General features: G+C 37.3%; 1 protein-coding gene across 1 annotated transcript in view; it reads right to left on the reverse strand.

The window, feature by feature from the left end:
- The window catches only part of APAF1 (apoptotic peptidase activating factor 1), a 70515-nt gene that overhangs the window by 19102 nt on the left and 29310 nt on the right, over nt 1–22103 (reverse strand). Inside the window, exons 13-20 of the mRNA XM_053582539.1 lie at nt 20905–21031; nt 19478–19603; nt 17398–17529; nt 14451–14576; nt 8809–8970; nt 7000–7128; nt 3576–3701; nt 1241–1360 (exon numbers count right to left, since the gene is read on the reverse strand). Of these exons, the coding sequence (XP_053438514.1) occupies nt 1241–1360; nt 3576–3701; nt 7000–7128; nt 8809–8970; nt 14451–14576; nt 17398–17529; nt 19478–19603; nt 20905–21031 (1048 nt within the window). The remainder of the gene's footprint in view (nt 1–1240; nt 1361–3575; nt 3702–6999; nt 7129–8808; nt 8971–14450; nt 14577–17397; nt 17530–19477; nt 19604–20904; nt 21032–22103) is intronic.

Here is a 22103-nt window from a genome sequence, read left to right on the forward strand (position 1 = left end):
TTCTCCTGTTTGGATTCCACTTTGACCCTGTAACCAGCACAGACTTTTGAACATAAAAAGGACTTTACAGGTGAAGAAACCAAGGGTCAGAGGTGATGCAATGTACTCAACATCACAAAACTAGATGAGGATAAAGTCTGAACTTGCACCTTCTCCTGAGTGAAAAGTCACTATTCTCTCCACTCCATCAAGCTGAGCCCTGTGTAAAGATGTGTAAAGATGTGCTAGGCTCTGTCCTGCCCTCTGTCATCTGCCTCAATCCCTCGCTACTCTCACACCTCCCGCGTGCGTGCTCTATTTCCATCTCTTCTTCTCTACCTGTTCCCCTCTCTCCAGCTCTCCTTCACTATCTCATCTCATTCTCCCCCACAATTTTCATGGAGAATGCCCCCTATCTTTCAATACACAAACCAAGGAAAATCAAATGCATAAATGGTGTAAGAACACATTATCAGTGCTAAAACCTTTTTCTAGAAATTAATAAAGCCCTTCTAAAACCTGTCTGGAAAAAAATTAACTCCAGTTGTATTCATGCTCTTAAAAGCTAGTGAAAAGGTCCTAAAATAACAAATACACTACGAGAAAACAGACCACAGGCTCATTAGCCCTCCCTGTGACAGGGGTCTGTCCTTCCCATCCTGTTTCTCAGGGATCCCTGAGGGCGAGGCAGAACATCATACTAGTTCGCATAAAAGCCAGGCCAATGCTAGACCTTCTACAGCCACTGCTCTTATCACCTTTCTCAGCCACAAGTTACTGTTCCTCAGCTCCACATGCGACACCTGCTAATATGGTCCATACTCAGTGGTTCTGCCTGTGCTGGCCAACATCAAGCAGGCTCTAGTGTTGGAGCTTCCATGAGGTATTTGCTTTCTCTTCCTCTGTAAAAATGCTTCCATTGTTATACTCATGTCACCTGCACATTCCATCGGACATGTTCAAATCCCTCTTGTGGACAAGTTCAAATTTGTCCTCATTTATTCCTAGCCTCCATGTAAATCAAGGAATGTGATCATAGATTCCAACAGGAGAGGAGTGAAGTTTTACCTTACTTAATTCTAAATACAGGCCTATCTGAGTCTTTGCCCAAGACCTCTATGTTTACTCACTAATGTCTATGAAGCATCTGTTGGATACTGTACAATTATGCTTTTGATCCCAAGTTCAAAAACAAACAAGAGAAATTGTGAATTGAGAGTTCATCTACAATTTTTCCAGCTGTTTTCTTAAAAGTACTCACTTGTAGACGTCTTTTATTGTCAACTGCAAGAACCGTCACCTCATTTTCTTGAAACACAACATCTACTTCTTGCTTTAACACTATATCATAGTTCTTACATACTTTCTTTGTCTCCCAGAGCTGATTAAAAGATAAGAGAAACAACTAGTTCATCCTCTGAAATAATGTAAAGACAAGTCTTCATCTTAAAGCAAGATACAAACTGTTTCACAATTAAAATATCTATGATGCCAGAAATTTTGCATTAGCTTATAATCCAACAATAAGTATTTATTAACATTAATCTATAGTAAAATGCAGTTAGTATTAAGGGCTCCAGAACCAAAATACTTCAGTAAGAATTCTAGTAGCAACTGAAGTTGTGACTTTGGACAGGTTACTTCACCTAGTGCTTGCTACTTAAAGATGCTGGTTTTCAAATTGTATGATACCAATCCACAACAAGATAAAAAACTGGCACCAGGATATGAATCAAATATGTCACTAATCATACAGTAAACAGTATATTTAGTGATGCAGCTTATTTTTTTTCTTTAACAAGACTTTTTTTTTTTTCTTTTTTTTTGAGACAGAGCCTCAAGCTGTCGCCCTGGGTAGAGTGCCATGGGCCTCCAACTCCTGGGCTCAAGTGATACTCCTGCCTTCGCCTCCCAAATATCTGGGACTACAGGTGCCTGCCACAATGCCCAGCTATTTTTGGAGGGAGTGGGGTGGGAAGGGGGTAGTTGCAGCCGTTATTGCTATTTGGCAGCCAGGGCTGGATTCGAACCCGCCAGCTCAGGTGTATGTGGCTGGTGCCTTAGCCGCTTGAGCCACAGGCACTGAGCCTAACAAGACTTTCTTAGTGAAGAAAGCAGTGCGTCAATTTATATCCTGGCTCAACATCACTGAGACTGGCACCTTCAGCAGCACTGACCTTTCCCGGCTTTCCTTTGCCTCACCTTTATGTGCCTGCTTCCTCAGCTGCAAAAGGACTGTTGTGAGAATTAGCAAATTAATACATACACAGTACTTTGCGCATTATTTGGCATATAGTAAGCACTAAATAAATTTTAGCTACAATTAGTATAAAATGCTGTATTAGATATTACAGGAACCAACTAGGTCCCTGGTCCCAAAGAGTTTATAATCTAAGATGTGTGAATAAGTCAGGGGAGCTGATGAGGTGAAATTTACTTCAAGGTGAGAAGTAAATCAAATGTGTATTTGAATTCAACTCAGAATTTGATAAGCAAAATTAGAAACGACCAAATATTATATGGCGTTAAGACAGACAGACATTCCCCCAAATAAGGAAGGCTTAAGGCTATCTGTAGGCTAGTGAGGATTTCAACAAGGAAGGATATGGGGAAGTAGGGTATTCCAGACCATGATAAACACTTAAGGAAAAGTACAGAAGCAGGAAGCACAGGTGTCTAGGGAAATACAAACAGTCCAGTGTAGGTTCCCTGCAGGAACGAACTGGTAGACAGACTTTAGCAGAATGAGCCATGCTGTGGAGAAGCTTAAAGGTAGGCAGAAAAGTATATCTCTACTCTGGTAGACAAGGGAGCCTCTACTTGTTTTTGAGTAAAAATGACACAACTATATTGTACATGAAGAAAATATCTTGGAAGCAGCATGCAGAAAAGCAAGAAAGAAGACTTGTGGCAGAGAGTATACAAGAAAGAGAGGCAGCAGGTAAGGAAGACCTGAACTGGGAAGCAGGAACAAAAAAGTAGAGACAAATGATGAAAATTAAAAGGATGAATCTATTAGAATTGGCAACTAATTAGATGTGGAAATTCAAGGTAAAGGAAACAGTCAAAAATTACTGGTTCAGTGCCTGTAGCTCAGCTGCTACAGCACCAGCCACATATACCACAGCTGGCGGGTTCGAACCCAGCCTGGGTCTACCAAAAGAACAATGACAGCTACAACCAAAAAATAGCCGGGCATTGTGATGGGCGCCTGTAGTCCCAGCTACTTGGGAAGCTGAGGCAAGAGAATCGCTTAAGCCCAGGAGTTAGAGGTTGCTGTGAGCTGTGACGCGAGGCACTCTACCAAGGGTGACATAGTGAAACTGTCTCAAAAAAAAAAAAATATTACTGAGAAATCAAATGTAATGTATTTAAGTTAGCCAAAATACACTTTAATCACTGGACTTCCCACAGCACTTGCCCCAGGGTAATACTCAATGAACATGTAGTGAATGAGACTGTTATAGTCCCATAATGGCACTCTTCCAGAGTGAATACGAACCTAGTAGTTTCCTGTTTTACTTTCCATCAATTTCTTAGTTTGTACGAGGTTTAGCTCACCACCAGTAAATGTTTAAAATGAAAGTATTTCTCACCCTGATTGTCTGGTCGTCAGAAGACGTTAAAAATGATGATCCATCAGGAGAAAACATCACTCCATGAACCCAACTTAAATGTCCTCTGCAATCAGCTACCTTTAGACATGAGTCTATATTCCACAGCTACAGAATAAACACAACATAGAGGGAATCACACTCATAAACATTTTGAATATAGCAGGAATACTGAAAATAGCAAAAATGATCCAGCAATACCACTTATACAAATATAGCTCAAAAACAATTATCAAAAATTAAAAATGTGTTATACAGAAATTTAGTGCATTATTATTAATAGCAAAATATTAGAAACAACCCAAATGCCCAGCAATAAGAGACCATCTGAATAAACTGTAATCACATGATGGAATACTATGCAGCCATAAAAAAGAGAAAACCATCCTGATAACAACTATCTCTAGGACATTATTAATAGATAAAAGCATAAGTGCAGAAGAGTATATATACTATGCAGTAACTACCTTTATATAAGAGAAGGAAAACTAAATACATGAACATATAAATGAATACAGCTATGCATATATATGTGGAGAGTGGGCCATGAGACAGCAGGACCCCCACAGCCTGGGGAACATTCAGGGAATGAACCCCCAACTGCTTCTCCTCCATTCCCAAAACAACCATATTCCTTTCTTCATGCTCCCTTTGCCAAAAGTCACGTAGCTTTCTTTGTCTAGTTAATGTTTAAGAACTATGCAGAGATCCTTGTGATCTTTCCCTTCTTACTTCTTGTCATATGTTAACGAAGTTGAGCAGAAACATTAACAAGATGATTTGTCTTTATTCAAGTTATTTACATTTTCCAATCATACTGTAAGACCAAAAATATGTCTTTTGTTTGTGCTACTCCCCCTTAGACAACCCTGTACAGATACTATAAAATAAAGCTGATTTTGCGCTTTGGTGCTGGCTGCAGCCATCAGCTCAGTCAGACCTCCCGATCTCATCTTTTGTCTCTGTGCCTTCTCTTATGCTGCATTTTCTCAATCCCCACCAATTCCACTCTGGTTCGCTCCCCTTCCCCGTGCTGGTTCACGACATACATATATATACATATATATATAAAGACACACACACATATATTTATTTATTTAGACATCTACTCATATACACAGAAAGAAACACCAACAAAATGGTTACTGTGAAGGAAAAAGTAATGAAAGCAAGACTTCTCTGAATATAACTTATAAAGCTTTGACCTTGGAATCATGTGAACAACTTATCCATGTTAAAAAAAAAAATCAATCTAAATAAATAATAGGATGACTAAAAGCAGCTTCCATATTTAGACTATTTTCCACTAATACTGTCATTTAACCTTCATTTCAACTGAGTGCAAGATCCTACAGTAAATGAATGTACTAATTATAACATGTACACATTTCTCTTGTTATTCATGCTTATTACAAAGTATCAGTGTCTGCCACCAGCCTGTTTGCATTTTGTCCTGGCTTCTGCTGTAAATTACTCAAATATATTCCAGTCTAATGAAGTACCATATGTGCCTGAGTCCCTCTCATTACACTTTAAATTACAGAACTACATTATCATTTCAGAACTAGCATGGACAAAACAAGTACTTCATCACATGCCCAATGGTTTTCATTCAGTGAGTTCTATGGTTATGAAGTAATTATAAGGAGTTTTTTCTTCCTGATCTCTGGAGTCCAAGTTAGAACATACAGAGCTAAAGGCACAAAACGAAAGTGGTTCTACAACTGAACAATCCTCTTTGAAAATCTTCTCCTTCATCCCACCTTGGTCTCCCCAGCTCTCCCCCATCATTTCTTTGTCACTCAGAGCCTTCAGAACCAAGTCCTTATATTTCAAGAAGGAAGACATTGTTTCCTGAGCCTTTCTAAGGATGGCAGAAGATAGAATTTTAGAAGTGACAGGAAAGAAGGAGTTGCTATTCCACTCCTAAAAATTCTGACAAAACCCAAAGAAGAGAAAATTCTAGCCACACCCACCTTAAGGATCTACAGGTTAAGTTCAAGGTTCCTAGCAGATCAGAAACTTCTGTTTCAAAGCCTCTGTCAAAGACAACACTGCCAATATTACTCTACTTCTTCCCATGGTTTCAAACAGACTGGAGCTTTTTCACATTCACTGCCTCTACTTGCAGCGGGAAGGATCTCAGTGGGGAAGTTCTTCAGCGCTGTGTACCCTGCTGTACTCACAACTAGGAGGAGCCCATGGAGCTCATCCCCTCACTCTTATCTGAGCTTAGAAACTCTCCTCCAAGGCCTTCAGAGGAAGAGGCAAGGTTGGCAACTCAGTAAAAGGCACTGAAATGAGCACAGAACCCTAAAGAAGTGCTCGCAGTAGTCAAAGTTCACTTGAAGAGGAGCTTGTGAACCAAGTGAACTTCCCCATTTTACAGATGAAGGGCCATACTCATCTTCTTAGAGTTGTCATCTGAAAGAGGCTTCAAACTACCAGCAGTAAAACCAACCTAGGAATGACGAGCAAGAAAGCTTGGAAAAATTAATCAACCTATCTTTGAAGGAAAAATGTAATTCAGTGCTTTATGAAAAAATTACATAGCTATTTACTAGATGGAATTCTTCCAGAGCTAGTTAAATACAGTCTGAATATAAACTTAGTGAGTACAAAATTATAAATATAACAAGTGATGTATAGGAGTTTATTCATTAGTCTTGGCTTTGAATATCCTGTCTTATCCTATTCGATGATCTAAGAAATATGAACTGAACTCATCTCTCACCATTTCCTCTAAGAAGAAAAGACTTGGGGCGGCGCCTGTGGCTCAGTGAGTAGGGCGCCGGCCCCATATGCTGAGGGTGGCGGGTTCAAACCCAGCTCCGGCCAAACTGCAACAAAACAATAGCTGGGCATTGTGGCGGGCGCCTGTAGTCCCAGCTGCTCGGGAGGCTGAGGCAAGAGAATCGCGTAAGCCCAAGAGTTAGAGGTTGCAGTGAGCCGTGTGACGCCAGGGCACTCTACTGAGGGCGGTACAGTGAGACTCTGTCTCTACAAAAAAAAAAAAAAAAAAGAAGAAAAGACTCTGTGCCTGTACTATTTAAGAAGCTCCATGTACCTATGTTGACACTGTATGATGCACACCATGTTTCTGTCTAGGGAACCAGTGGTCATGCCAGTTTTCTCAGACTCCAGCACGTCAGGCATTCAGTAAATGCTTACAGAATGGTACTACCATTCCCTACAATATTGTCAAGTCAAGTCTTCAATCGCTATTAAAGTAATAAAGCTGGCTGGCTATATGGCTTAATATCCCAAAGTTATAGGTCAGTAGGCTATGAAGAAAATACAATTTCTCAAGAAGCATCCTCGGCATTTAATGGTTTAGGCAGCCCATTCTCTGTCATCCTTAGATCTTTGGAGACCCAGACTTCACAGAATAAATTCAACTACTTACCTCTACACAGTATTGGGACAAAGCCACCACAGCTAAGTGGTTTTGAGGGGAGAAGTCACAGTACTGGATAGTGCTCTGATGGCCCGTGTGGATTTCTGCCAAAAGGTCACTGGTATGAATGTCAAGAAGCTGTCAACATAAATAGAGATATCTATGAAAGCAAATTATTTTAAAAGATAAGCTATATATGTATATATATCTATATACTGACACTAAATCTAAATTTATGTTTAAAAAGATCTCCCATTTCAAAAGTAAATCCTGAAAAAATACAACTACTGATAACTGACATAATTATTGAGTCATTAATAAAATAAAAATATCCATATTCTTTTAAATACTGATCATCTTGAAACATATTTTCTTTTTTCCTTTTTTCTTTGAGACAGAGTCTCAAGCTGTCTCCCTGAGTAGAGGGCCGTGACGTCATAGCTCACAGCAAACTCTAACTCTTGGACTCAAGCAATCCTCTTGCCTCAGTTTTTCTATTTTTAGTAGAGACGGGGTCTCACTTTTTGCTCAGACTGGTCTCAAACCGGTGAGCTCACGCTATCCACCCTCCTCAGCCTCCCAGAGTAGGATTACAGGCATGAGCCACCGAGCCTGGCCTTGAAACATTTTCTATGAAGAAAAATTTATCAAAGATGATCTCTCAAGCTGGCCTAGACAGAAATAAAAACTTTTGTGAATAAATGAATCGACTAGCCAAATTAATACACACAGCAGTTCTCCCTAATGCTTGTTTATTCAAAGGAGAAAATGTATACTCATAAATAAAGATGATCAATATAGAACAGAGGTTTGCTAAAATAAAATTAGCTCGATCATTTCCATTTCTCTCCAGAACCAGAAAATTACTTTATTATAATTAATCATTTCCCATTTTTGAACCCTCCAAAGCTACTTTTGAGTCATTCAAGCTTCTTCAATTTTTGAAAGATTTTTAAATGTTAAATATGCTCTTCTGAAGTTTTTGCAAACAGTCCCTTAAACTATATTGCATATTTTAATTATGCTCTTTAAAATAGTAATATCCCTTACTCATAGCTTTTTTTAAAGAGCCATAAATCAGAAGATGTAGATCTCCTATTCACAGTCTAACTTTGGACAAACTGTTTGGCTGCTCTGAACCTCAGCTGCCTCACTGTTATCACAGGGTTACTGCAATCTGCTATGTCTCTCAGCTATTTATATCAAAAGAAATTATATGTGAGAACATGATGGGCACCACAAATGTAAGCTACTATTAGATGTAAAAAAAAAAAAAAGAGGAAGGCATTTTCTTATCATTAACTTTTTTTTACATATTTTTCTCATTTACTTTATAAAAATCTCACAATCTTGTTTAGCCTTTGATGAGCATTTCTCTCCAAAAGACTCAGCAATTCATAAAGTTTTAGGGTTAAGGAAGCACTCTGAAAAGTCTCCTAAACCAATGTAATTAAAATTGAAAAAAAGGAGCTATGCAGAAATGTCTTAAATACATTTGAAGAACAATGGACTTCACAAATATAAATTGGTTCTGTATTGTAGGACTTCTCAGGACCTCAAATATGTTAGTTCACTTTATGTATCTCTAATACAGGAAAGAAAGCCATGACATTCCCTAAATCCATGTGACCATGGAGATCTTTTCTCATAAGGCCACACATATCCTTTGGAGCACACTTTTAAAGAATTGAGAGGGTGGAGAGCCTGCCCAAATTCACACAGCTGGACTTTATTTATATCAATAAACAGTATAAAAATGCAAAAATTAATTTTCTTTAAATCATAATAAATTTGGCTTTATAAAATACAACTACTTACAAAGATTTTATTTTTTGCCGCCACCATTATCCTAGCACCATCAGCAGACCATGAGCAACATTTCACTATCACTTCCATATCCTCCTGGGGGTCCTCTGAATTAAGGAAGAATTGCTTCACATTAATGCTTTTCTTCTCATTTGCTGATCTTACATCCCAAAGCTTCAAATTAAAAGAACAAAACAAAACAAAGTACGTTTCACTCTCAAATCACACGTCTAGAATTCTACCCGGATTAAATGTCACAACACTTACTCACTTTACCTGATGGATTATTTTTACCTAGCCATGAATTTTTATAAATGAAGTACTTCAGTTTCATTAATCATCTTCCTAAAAAGAAAAAATCAGAAGGACTACCCAAAATGTAAAATTAAATAAAAAGTTAATAAGTGTCTTGCATGGTATGGAGAAGGCTAAAGATTAGGTGTTGATGGAAAGGACGGTGAAGCAGCAGCCAAAATAAAGAGACTCACTTGCCACTGCTGCCCTCTGCTGTGCCAGGCATGAAGTGCATGTCACATTTACCCTAGGCACAGCAGAAGGGCTACACAGGATCCAGTCTAAGCTGGGTTATTATCTCTTTTTTTTTTTTTGGCCGGGGCCAGGTTTGAACCAGCCACCTCTGGTATATGGGGCCAGCGCCCTACTCCTTTGAGCCACAGGTGCCGCCCCTCTAAGTTGGGTTATAACCTAGCAGAGCAGCCAGAAATATAAGAAAGTCCCCGAAAACAGAAAACGAAGATATGCTGAAAAAAAGAAAGATTCCTGGGAGGCTGAAACGAGAGAATCACTTAAGCCTAAGAGTTTGAGGTTGCTGTGAGCTGTGACACCACAGCACTCTACTCAGGGTGACAGAGTGAGACTCTATCTCAAAAAAAAGAAGAATTAGAAAGACTCCTTGCACAGTTGGCAGAGCCAGATAGAAACCCTAAGGACTAGGATACAAAATACTCTAAACCCCACTCACCAGCAGAATCACTTGAACAGCACAAAACACAAGGGCCTTTAAGAAGATCCACCTTGACTACTGGGGACCTGGAGCAGTGTCCCGGCATCACAGAGAGATAATGGATACCATGGTCAGACCAAGGGTTGGCCAAGGATAAGAACAAAAAAAGAAAAAAAAAAAAGAAAAAGAAAAGCTACTTCTCAGGCTTTAAGTCAGCTTCCAAATAAAACCATTGCCTGGCCTGGTACATTTTAAATCTCTCTTGAATTTAGAAAAAATTTATATATACTAAAAAATATGGCCAAAACCGAAATCTTTCCCCCTTGCAACAACTGTGGATAAAGGAAAAGAGACACTTAGCCTTTCCTGATATTAAAGAGAAAAAAAGAAAAACATAAACACCAGAAGCTTCAGTTACATCAGCCAGAAGACATGTGAAGTCACACCCTGTTTCCTTATTAATATGAAAAACAAAGCAACAACTACTTGGCTTTAAGAAAGAAAAAGGAAACTAACAAAATCGAATTTCATTACATCTGCCTAAATTATCTCTTCTGCTTCTCGGCCTGACTTCACCTCTTATCCAACCAGTGATGAAACCCTACATATTGAGGGACCACATAAACTCATACGGGATTTTATTTTGAGCAAGTCATTGCACTGTATCCAGGGTCCCTGTGCACTCTGTGCCTTTACATACTTTAAATGGCTATTTTTAAATAAAACTCACATTTTTAAATTGTTTCTGATCAGAGCCTTAAAACACATGCTTGTCAACATGATACCCTACAGAAAGCTTAGAAAATGACAGAGCCATTCAGGGCAGGACATAATTTTACAGTTCTCATCCTCTCAGAAAGAAGACTTTGACCTTGAAATGTTACCTAACATCATTTTACAGAGTCTCTGCTTACTATATGTCACCGTATCACTGCACACCAGTCAATGATACTGGCTTAACAGCACTGCGGGAAAGCTCACCACGAACATGGGCAGTTCTCACCACGAGGGCAGTAATGTCTGTCCCCTGCTGCTAGTGCTCCGTGCTCTACAATCACACCATGACACTCACAGGAATACAGAAATCAAAATCCTGCTCCTGATAAACGAAAACTTTTAAAAAATGTCTCTGTGAAGTTGAAGGTCTTAGTTTGACTTGAAGAGATAGGGGAAAGTTTTATCATCTTTAACACATTCATTAAACACTATGCTAGTCACTCTGAGACTATATAAATGAATCAGACATAGAAAGTAGCCTTGAGGAGTTTATGAGTCAGTAAGAGAAGACAGGCATATAAATGACTCTGACACAAGGCCGGCCTGTCAGATAGGTCACCGGAGAAGGAAAGATACAGCACAGCAGGAACGCTGTACTCAAGCTGAGGGCTAGAGGGAACACTTTGTACAGATGACTGCCTCACTCGACTCCCTGAAGATTAGCCTACCTTACACCAATTTACGGTTGGTGTCAAAAAGATAAGAAGAATACTCTAGGGCTGTGTCTAGACTAAGGGGGGAGCATCAGCTAAAGTACAAAATAGGAAAGCAAAAGAAATGAGACAACAAGCCCAATGGCTGTAGCATTAGGTGCATGCACCCTCCTGACAGAGACTTCACCTGCCCTCGGGGTACCCTCTACGTACTGTTAGCACTTTCATGGTTAATCTGTTCACTTACCTTCCCAACTCAATTCTAAATGACTCCAGGTACTCAGCCCTACTATGAAACTAATTTATAGCTTTCATATGAAAGCTATAACCCAATTATAATCTAAGAATATGGGAAGGGGGAAAGGGAGGGGAGGGGGGAGGACGGGTGAGGGGAGGGTAATTGGTGGGACCACACCTACAGTGTATCTTACAAGGGTACATGTGAAACTTACTAAATGTAGAATAAAAATGTCTTAACACAATAACTAAGAAAATGCCAGGAAAGCTATGTTAACCAGTGTGATGAAAATATGTCAAAGGGTATATAAAACCAGTGTATGGTGCCCCATAAATGTATTAATGTACACAGCTATGATTTAATAAAAAAAATATATATAAAGTATCCTTTTTTTTAGTATTTAAGACTCAAACATCTAGTATATAGATATATATACTATATAGCACATAAGTAATCAATAAATGACCGATTAATACATTTTAAGTGAAAAGAAAGATTAGTCTCAAGAGTACTCAGCCATCTCTACAGGTGAGTAGAGATAAGTGTTATTGAAAGAACATTTGTGGACTATGGGGAAGAATCCAAAAAAGAATAAAAGTCTAAAGAAGTAATATAAAGAGGAAATAACTAATGAAGCAAGGAACCAAGGAAGGAAGAAAGGAATAGTAAGTAGGCATCAGTAACAGAGGACTTTCAGGGCACTGAGATGGCAGCAGAGACCTTTTCCAGCAATTTTTGAGGGGGTCATTAGTAGATGGTTTTAAACCTCTGAATAGGACTGAGGTAAGGTTATCTCCATAGAATGAAAGGGTAATGGGGTTAAGAATAGCAGAACAGAGTTAGAATAGGCAAATAAATTAGGGATGATTTAACTCAGCAGTAAAGAAGGTCCAGTTAAGTTGCACAGCCTAGAGCTGCATAATAACATATAAATTCAGCAACCTGATAATAATATAGTAATGCTAAGGATTAGGATTATTTTCTAATTAATCCTTTCAGAATTTGGAATAAGCAAAGGAGATAAGATGGAAAGAAAACTTGGCTTAAGATATACAATGCCTTCTTCTAAAGTAATTCACTTAGTAAAAACCAAGAAATAATAGGCTGAAAGAACTGAAAGAATCTCTCAGAGGAGGGCTGCCGGAACTCTTCCATGGTACTCTAATAAACCTCCTGTGACACAGATCACCCTAAAGGAAGCCACAGTTTACACCTCATACAGGCCAAAATCCATTTACCTGAATATCATAACTAAGAATGTTCCCAGCATCCGCAAAGTAAAATTCTACCCAGAAAAGCTTCCTAGATGCCCTGGAGTAATCTATACCAAAATGAATTATCCTCAGTCAGCAAAGAGAGATCAAAGATCCAACCCAAAGTATCAGCATCAAGATAGTTTTCCTTACTTAAAAGTCACCTAGTAACATTAGTAAATCTTCTCCAGAAATTCTAACAAATAAGTGTGTTCAAGTATGTTCCCAGAACAGAGATATTTCAAGAAAATTTACTCAGTACATAGATATAAGTCTGTACTGTGAACTTCAGAGAAAGGTACAACAAAAAGACGACAAGGTCTCCACAAATCATAAACCTATTCAATCGTATCAAAGAAAAGGCACATGAAAATGACTGACAGTACAACACATTCTCAGTGGAAATCGGGAGAAAACCCAAGTAGCTTCTATCTACATAGAAAGATACATGTATTGAGAACCAAATGGACAGATACTATGTGAGAACACTTTCAGAGGAAGGTTTTACATAAAGTTTCGAGGGCAGTTAAAAAATACGGCAAGTGAACTGAAGGAAAAAAAAGGTCCCAAGAAAAGCAACAAGGACCATACAGGAACAGTGGCTGAAACAAGCACCAAAGGTTAACCTGCCAGAACAGATAATGAAGGAACAGGGGCTACAACAGAGGTTCTCAACCTGTGGGTCGGGACCAGTTTGTAACAATGAAAACATATCACGGCATTAGGAAGGTTGAGAACCACTGGGCTAGAAGAAACCGGAAAGGAAAGGAGGTGACAGAATGATGGAAGAACCTTGGAGGTCCGGTCAGTATGAGTTTCCCACAATTTATACTATACTATTGCGCTCCAGCTGAGAGTAACAAGATGAAAACAGTTGGTAAAGGGTAAATTCTAGTAGCTCTGTATTTGGTAAACAACAATAGAGAAACAGCATTTTAGAAGGCTGCCATCAGACAGCAGAGGACAACAGGCTGAACCAAAGCAAATACTGTAGAACAGAGGGGAAAATGCAGCCTAAAGACCAGAACATCAAAGATGGGTTGGGCTTACAACCAAACTAAGGAACATCAATAAACAGAAGACTACGGTGACAGCAGACACAAGAATAATAAAGTGGAATTAGGATCTTATTGAAGTAAGGTGAAGAATTTATTTAACAAAGAATTTAGTTTTTTTAGGACTCTAAATTTCAGAGAGCTGAATGAGCTTTTTTCCCTAATTTATAGTGTGGCAGTGTTTGCATATGACAATAACATAAAAGGTAAAATTAATAAATGATAAATAAAGTAGGTCCTTTACAAACCTGATCCCACAGATCTTGCTATGGTTTGAATTATGTCCCCTAAAGCTCATATGTTGGGAACCTAATCCCCAATACAACAGTTTTCAGAGGTGGGAACTTTATAATAATTCATTCTACCCTCATGAATGAATTATTTCTGTTATTTCTGTTAGTTATAGTGGGAGGGAATTCCTGATGAAAGGATCAGTTCAACTCCCTCAGTTCCCCCTTCCTTCCTCTCAGCCTCTCCTTCCCACCCAGGTGCTTGCAATTTAAGATTTCAAATTATAAGAACTCTAAGCACTGGGTTGTAAACTATTCATAAACAATCTTCTGACAAGCAATTACAGTCATATTAAATGTGCTCCTGAAAAGTGAAGAGGCTCTTTCTGTAGAAATGTGAACAAATAGAGACCTACTTCTAAAACCATATTATAAGACATCCCATAAATTACAAACCATTTTAACAATGTACAAAAAAGCATACCTTTAATGTTCCATCAGCTGAACAACTAGCCAAAAGCTTATCATCTGGTGAAAATTTGCAGTGATGGACTGAATTTAAATGGCCAAACATGGTATTTCGACATTCTTTTTGATTCAAATCCCAGAGCTATTTGTGAAAAACAAAAATAAATAAATAACTAGTACTGAATGGGGAAAAGTCAGAAATCGTGTAAAGTTCTTCCAGTTCTCCCAGTTGTGTGTGTTCAGTTACAGGATAATGTTCAATTCACAGTAACACAAAGTTATCAAACATAAACTTGTGGTTAACAATAGAGTAGCCCTCAGATCAGTATCTAAATCTACTTAGAGACTCAGAGGCCTACTTAGCTCTTTAATCTGAGCACTAAATAACTATCAGTTATTAATAACTGCTGCTTATTTCAGTTGAGTGGTTTAGATTTATTATCTTATTCAGTTACAATAAGCTAAAATAAGTAACATGTAATGTATGTTGACCTCTTTTTTTTTTTAAATGCTAGGTTATCCAGCCCTAAAAATGGTCATTTCTAAGATTCCCCAATGCAACCCTGAATCTTCCAACCAAACTAAAAGCTATTAATGCTCTAAAAAAGTCCTCAAAAAAATTTGAAGAGGCCTTTAATATAAATACAGTTAGTAAGAAATAATAATATAAGGGGTTAGAAGAACAAGTCAAAAACCACCTCTAGGAAGCAATCAGCCAAATCCAGAATGTGGCACATTCCAAGGACAAACAACTCAATTTCTCTAAACAACACCTTCTCTCCTCTCATGCTACCTGCTCTCTCATGAAGAAGGCCCCACTTCAACCAGAGAGAACTTCTGTGCAATTTTTCTTTTGGAGAAAAATAAATAAAAGTTATGTTCCTGAAAAGGGGGGTAGGAAGGATAATTTTCAATAACTGTTTCAATACTTTCTAATTTATATTTTCTCCAAGACAGAGTCTCACTTTCTTGGCCCCGGTAGAGTACTGAGGTGTCACAGCTCACAGCAACCTCAAACTCTTGGACACAAGTGATGTTCTTGCCTCAGCCTCCCAAGTAGCTGGGATTACAAGCACCCACCACAATGCCCAGCTATTTTTAGAGACGGGGTCTCACTCTTGATCAGGCTGGTCTCTAACTCCTAAGCTCAGGCAATCCATCCGCCTCAGCCTCCTAGAATGTTAGGATTACAAGGCAGGGGCCATGGCGTCCAGCAACTTTCTAAAATTTTTTAAATAATTTATTTAAATGTCAAAACATAGAGTTTATTAGGTTTTCTAAACTGAAATGTTTTTATCTACTCCTACCATTGCAAAGATGGAGTGACATCAATGAAAAAAGGTTCAAATAAAACCAAAAACTAATCCAAAAGAAATTAGCATATTTTTCTGGAACTCTGAAAGTTTAATCTAGCCGTCTTCATCCATTTAAGAGAAAAATATATATATAATCTTTTATAATTTATAATTACAAACACTGTCAAGCACAGATAGAATAGATTATCTATTTTTGGTTTTAGTATTTTTTTTCTACCCTACCAGCACCTTTTTCCACCTCCTGTTTCTGATAACAGAATCTCTCTTTTGAATCAAGCTCTATTTATGATTAGGGAAGGTAACTTCACCTCCACATAGCTAAACTTGAGACCTTTGGAAAACCCAGGGATCATACTCGGATTACCTAGGTAAGAGCATATAACCCAAACTGGGTCCATTAGTTTTCTATAAAACTAGATCTGTGAGATCTGGAGAAGAACAGGTTTCTCTTCTTCCGTGATTATGACCTATAAGATTCCTATAGGCCTCAAGCTAAGGGTAGCTATGTTTCCTGCCACAGAGAAAACATGTCTAAACTAACAGAGGAAAGCAGAGCCTGAGATGGAGAGGATGCTAGAGGCTACATTAAGCATCTGAATTCACCTAGTTTGAACTCATGCTTCCTCAAAACTGTTCAGTTACATGAGCTAATTATATACACAGAGGGTGCCAAAAAAAGTATATACAATTTTTTTTTTACATATGTGTTTATTTGGTTTCCACTTTTTGTCTTCACAAAATCAAAAAGGCTTAAAATTTAATAACAATAACAATGTTTAAGATAAGGACTAAAAATAAAAACCTCGTAAAGAACGAATGAAGATAAATAGATTCAGAAAAGAAATCAGACGATTGCTACAATGAAATATTGAGCAATAATAATAATTATAATGCCAAAAAAGTAACATTCACATTGTCAAATAAGAGTATGTCTATTATAGAATGCTTTGACTCGGAGGTTCAGTATGGAGTCATCAGTTAACGTTGTCTTATTATTTTTTTCCCAAAGTCTCAAAAAATAGACAACTAATATTTATAAATAAAAATAAAAGATAATTTCAAAAAACAGATCATGCCAAATCTTATAGACAACAGAAAAAGAAGAAATACTTCAAATCATTCTTCTTCATCTGGATACACCTGATATTAAAAAACATATATACATTTTAAGACAGGAAAAACTGAATAAAAATTATAATACTCAGGTGGCGCCTGTGGCTCAAAGGGGTAGAGCGCCAGCCCCATATGCAGGAGGTGGCGGGTTCAAGCCCAATCCCAGCCAAAGAAAAACCACACACACAAAAAAAAAAATTATAATACTCAAGTCATGTTTGATTTCTGCAATTACAAGGGGTATTCAATCTGACTTGTATAAGTATACATTTTGTGATCAGAATACATTCAGTGTTACAATTTTAATATAGTTTTTTCCTTTCTTAAAAATGTGTATACATTTTTTGTACCCTCTATTTATGCTATCTATTAATATATGTGTATATATACATACACTATTTTTTTGCTTAAGCTAATATGAAAATTTCTATCACTACAACCAAAAAGGCCTGATACAATGCATGGGAGTATCAAAGGAGATATCCTGATGTATCTATCAAATTTATCTGTATAATTCTCAACATCCACACTTACTTTGAGAAATGAGTCACTTGACCCGGTGGCTAAGAGAAGATGATGACTGTTGTTGGTGAAATGGCAGCAGCTGACCTGCTCTGAGTGCTCATCATATGTATGCACTAGTTCCCCAGTCATAGAATTCCAAATCTAAAGAAAATGGAGAAAATAACATTTACATATATTCATTTTTTTCAAAGGGCAAAGCAACGGTAAGTTCCTTTGCAAATGCTCCTATCACAGCAGATTTCTCCAAACAGACATAATGCTAATTAATACCTCCCCCTTCTCTAAAACACTGCAATACTTGCTTTGATTTTTGTTAATTGCTTGGAAATAAGTCTACTCATGTCTTTTTATAGCATAACTGGAACCTCTTGAAAAATGACCATCCTCAAGGACAAGATTGCACGTGTTCGTGTGAATGACAGTAGGCAGAGATTTTCTGTAACAGACTTCAAATCAAAGGGTTGAGTCTAAGACCTGACTCTACCACTTCTGACCTATGTGTCTCTCATCAAGTCCTTAACTTGCCTGCATCTCAGGTCCCTCTTCTAAAAAATAAGGATTCTTATACCTGCCCTACACATCCAAGGTACCAAAGGAGGTAATGAACATGGTAAGTATTCACAGACTTCAAGGGACCATGTAAAGACTTTAGAATCTGACACAAACCTAGCTTTCAACCCTGTTATTAGTTAATGTGAGCTTGGGCAAGTGACTTCATCTCTGAACCTATGTCCTCTTCTATAAACAGGATCAATACTCACTTTACAAGTCGTAGTGAGAAATTGATAATGTAATATAAGAAAGTGTGTTAAAGCCTTTCACAGTGTTAAGTTCTCAATAAAAATTAATCATTTTAGTTACTATGTAAGACAACTAAGCAGTCCATTCAAACAAAAGAAATAAATTACCTAATGAATCTTCACTTGGAGAAGTTTACTTTTTAGAAGCTCTCCCCATCCAGAGCATTCCTTTGTATTTTATCAAAGCACTTATTAAAATCCCCAGAGGTCCAAAGAGTTTATCTTATTTTGAAGTTCTTTAATGGCTAGCACTGGCTTTTGCTTTATATTTTCAGTTCTTAGAAAACAGAAACTCAGCATTATTTCCTTTTACTTTTTTGTAGTTCTGACTTTGGAACTGCCCAGAGGGATCAACTCCAAATCTGACTCAGAGTAGAAGACACAGAGAGAATTAACTATTGGCTGTCAAGGCACTTGCTCCAATCTATCGCGTAGATTTTTCCAAGGTCTCAATTTAGTCTATACATTTCATAGCCCTCTTCAAGTGGGAGACAATTCCAGGAAAACACTCAAACCAACTTTCTTGCCCACCCCATGTAGCCAGATTCAGTATTCTACAACCCTTTTGAAAAAAGCTTGAAGTGAGGACCCCCCATACCAGTGATAAAACATCCTCTAAGTCTTCAGTTTCTCTTAAGTTCTATAGCAGTATAAATGTTCTAGCTAAAAACCAAAGCTAGGGACAAAAGACCAGAAAGAATAATTAACAAAGATAAAAATTATCCTCTGATGGGTGGCGCCTGTGGCTCAAGGAGTAGGGCGCCAGTCCCATATGCCGGAGGTGGCGGGTTCAAACCCAGCCCCAGCCAAAAACCACAAAAAAAAAAAAAAAAATTATCTTTTTCTGTTTAGTTTGTTCATCTATCTGGCTTTGCGCTGAATATATAAGCCAGTTCATAAAGGTAAAAAAGGAAAAACATCTGGACGGCATCTCACAAATTATATCTTTTACAACAGGAATCTAATCTCAGACAATAATTTTGTTCAGCAACACTTCAAATCACAAGGCACTCAAAGACTTCAACTGATACTTAACTCACAGACCTACCTATTAATGGCAGCAAATTCATTAATTGGCAATTGCTTTTCCCTGTTGCCTACTAAATACAACCTACTTGTTTTTTGTTGGTGCTTAAAAATAAAGAATTTTCCAACAATGTTAATTTACAATGGACCAAGTTAGCAGACCAACAGGCAAGAGTCCTATAATCCTACTCATTTTAGTCTGTTACAGAAAAAGAAAATGAATTTTGTGGTGATAACAACTCAAGAGGAAAATATTTTTCTACCTTCACTTTTTTATCCACTGAGCCAGTTGCTATAAATCTGTCATCCCTAGAGAATGCACAACAAAGCACTTCATCCTCGTGAGCCTTGATTTCTAGAAGTTTCTCTCCTGTTTCAGACTTGAACACCTGCACAAGCAACAATAAAACTGTATTACTACAAACCACTTAACTATGGGCCATCATTTCATAAAAATTTTTCTTTAGAAGATATAGTCATTGTTCTTTTGCAGAAGAGAAATGAACCTTGGCAAAATCACTCCAAAAATCAGAATTTCTATCAGAATTTGTATGTCTTAATGTAAATAAACAACCATCCATTGTTAAATGTAAATATGAATAAAAAGAAGTGGTAGAGTATAGCTTTAGTTCTTCAGACTATTTTGGCAATTCCTAACAATCAAATAGAAAATATTTCATTCAATATGCTTTTTTTCTCGGAATCAAAAGTCAAAGTTAATAAAATCAATAATAAAGTACACATATAGAAATGAGATGTGCAGTCATAATCTTGCAAACAAAAGTATACTCATATAAAAATTAATTAATTTGATTCTGTTCTCTTCAAAATCAAAAGGTACAGTACAAATGTAAAGAAAAGCACTCATTCACCTTTGCTGAAAACAAACAAAAACTTCAAGGAAATTCTTTAAAACACCTTAAGGAAATAGTCTAGTCCAATTCCTACTTACAGTCAGAAATTAATGCCTAAGACATTAATAAATTAGGTATTTTACTTAATCCCTGTTCTTTAATCTGAGCTCTATTCCCTGTGTTATAAAAAGTCTCTATGTCTTTTACCAATTAGCTGGCAATCGATGGCAGGGAACTGACTGTCACAGTCAAAGGTACTTCTTTGCCACCTGGCAAGTTTAGAATTACGAAAACACATAACTATATCTTTAAAATCTCCAGATAAACTTTCTTTTTTTTTTTGTATGTAAAGATACACAATTGTATCTTTAAAATCTCCAGACAAACTTTCTTTTTTTTTGCAGTTTTTGGCTGGTGTCAGGTTTGAACCTGCCACCTCCGGTATATGGGGCTGGCGCCCTACTCCTTGAGCCACAGGTGCCACCCTAAACTTTCTTTTTTAAAAAACTTTATTCAAATTAATATGAGGGTACAAAATTTATTTTACATTGTTCTCACTTCCAGGGCAAAGTTCCATTTGTAGAAGTGAGGACCTAGGGGGTGTGTTATCCACCTTCACAATGTGCACTTAGGTGAGATCCTGCCTCATGCCCTCCCTCCCTCTGCCGGGCATCCTCCCCACTAAAATCTCCAGATAAACTTTCCATAAAATGTTCAAGAGATTGGGACTTCTCTGCTATTTCTAAGTTGCAATTTTCTTGAATTTTACGATTTAATCGGCACAGAATTGGGTACATTTCTCTTTCGATTTTTCTCAAAAAAAAAATAGGTTTTACCTGCAAGGTTTTATCAGCTCCACAAGAAGCTATTCTCTGACCATCCTGAGAAAAGCAGGCATGGTAAACAGCATCTGTATGGGGGCGGACAACTAAGCGGGAGAGATTCTTGATGTTTTTTTTGTTTCTAAATACAGGGGGGAATAAACAGAAATCCAATGAATAAAAGTAATAATTTTTTTTCAGTAATAAACTTTTAACATGGTTATATTCCCAGAAATGCAAAATTCTTAAAATTAAACTACTAATCTGCAAATGACAGGATAGATCACCTAAAGAAAAAAAATAATAATATAAAAAAGTCACATTTTTAGAAGTGCTAACCCACACGGAGCAAACTGCCATGTGTTACAAATGTCAATGAGCTGGAAGAAATTTAGTTAATCAAATATATGGCACTTTCTATTTTCCTTACTATATTAATAACATGTGCAGATAAATCATCATGTAAGGGTATCTTCAAAAAATCTCTTTGAAAATGAAAGAAATCACAGCAAAATGATGCTCATTTCCTAACTAAAGTATGATACTACACCTGTCACTCTGATGATGCACCTTTTTTGTGAGGCCACCCTAGCTTCAGAGTGATGATGTGCTTTAAAACTGCTCTTCACTAACTACATTTATTCAGAGACAAAAGAATAAAGCAATGTTATTTTCTCTGTATCTTAATCAAATGAATACCAACTATTCCACTCCTATAAATGTTATATTATTGCTCATGAATGAAAGGGCAAAGGAATGAATGTAATGTGTACTTAAAACACAAGAAGTATTAGCATGATGTCAGAATTTCATGAAGTACATATACCCCAGTCACTCAGAGAACAAGTGGATGTGTTAAATGGTATTGTGCTCATTTTAAGAGTCAAAGGTTAGTAGTCAGACAAAACTAAAGGGCAACCTCACTTCTACTACTTTATTGTGTGGATAAAGCAAGTAACAAGTTTCCACTTCTTCACGTATAAAATGGATGTTATGATAGCTACTCTCAACAGCACCTGAAACATAAAGATGCCACTGTTATTCTTTACAAAATTAACCATACACAAGACAAACCAAATAACCTCAATGCTCCCTTTTTAATCAAAAAAAAAAAAACAAAAGCAAAAAACAAACAGTAACAGTGAACTCCAAGGCAAATCAGAGTTAGATCCAGCCTAGAAAGTATCATACTTTACTAGAAGTGATAAACAAGT

The sequence above is a fragment of the Nycticebus coucang genome, chromosome 3, assembly GCF_027406575.1.
Source record: "Nycticebus coucang isolate mNycCou1 chromosome 3, mNycCou1.pri, whole genome shotgun sequence".
In the NCBI taxonomy this organism is placed as follows: domain Eukaryota; kingdom Metazoa; phylum Chordata; class Mammalia; order Primates; family Lorisidae; genus Nycticebus; species Nycticebus coucang.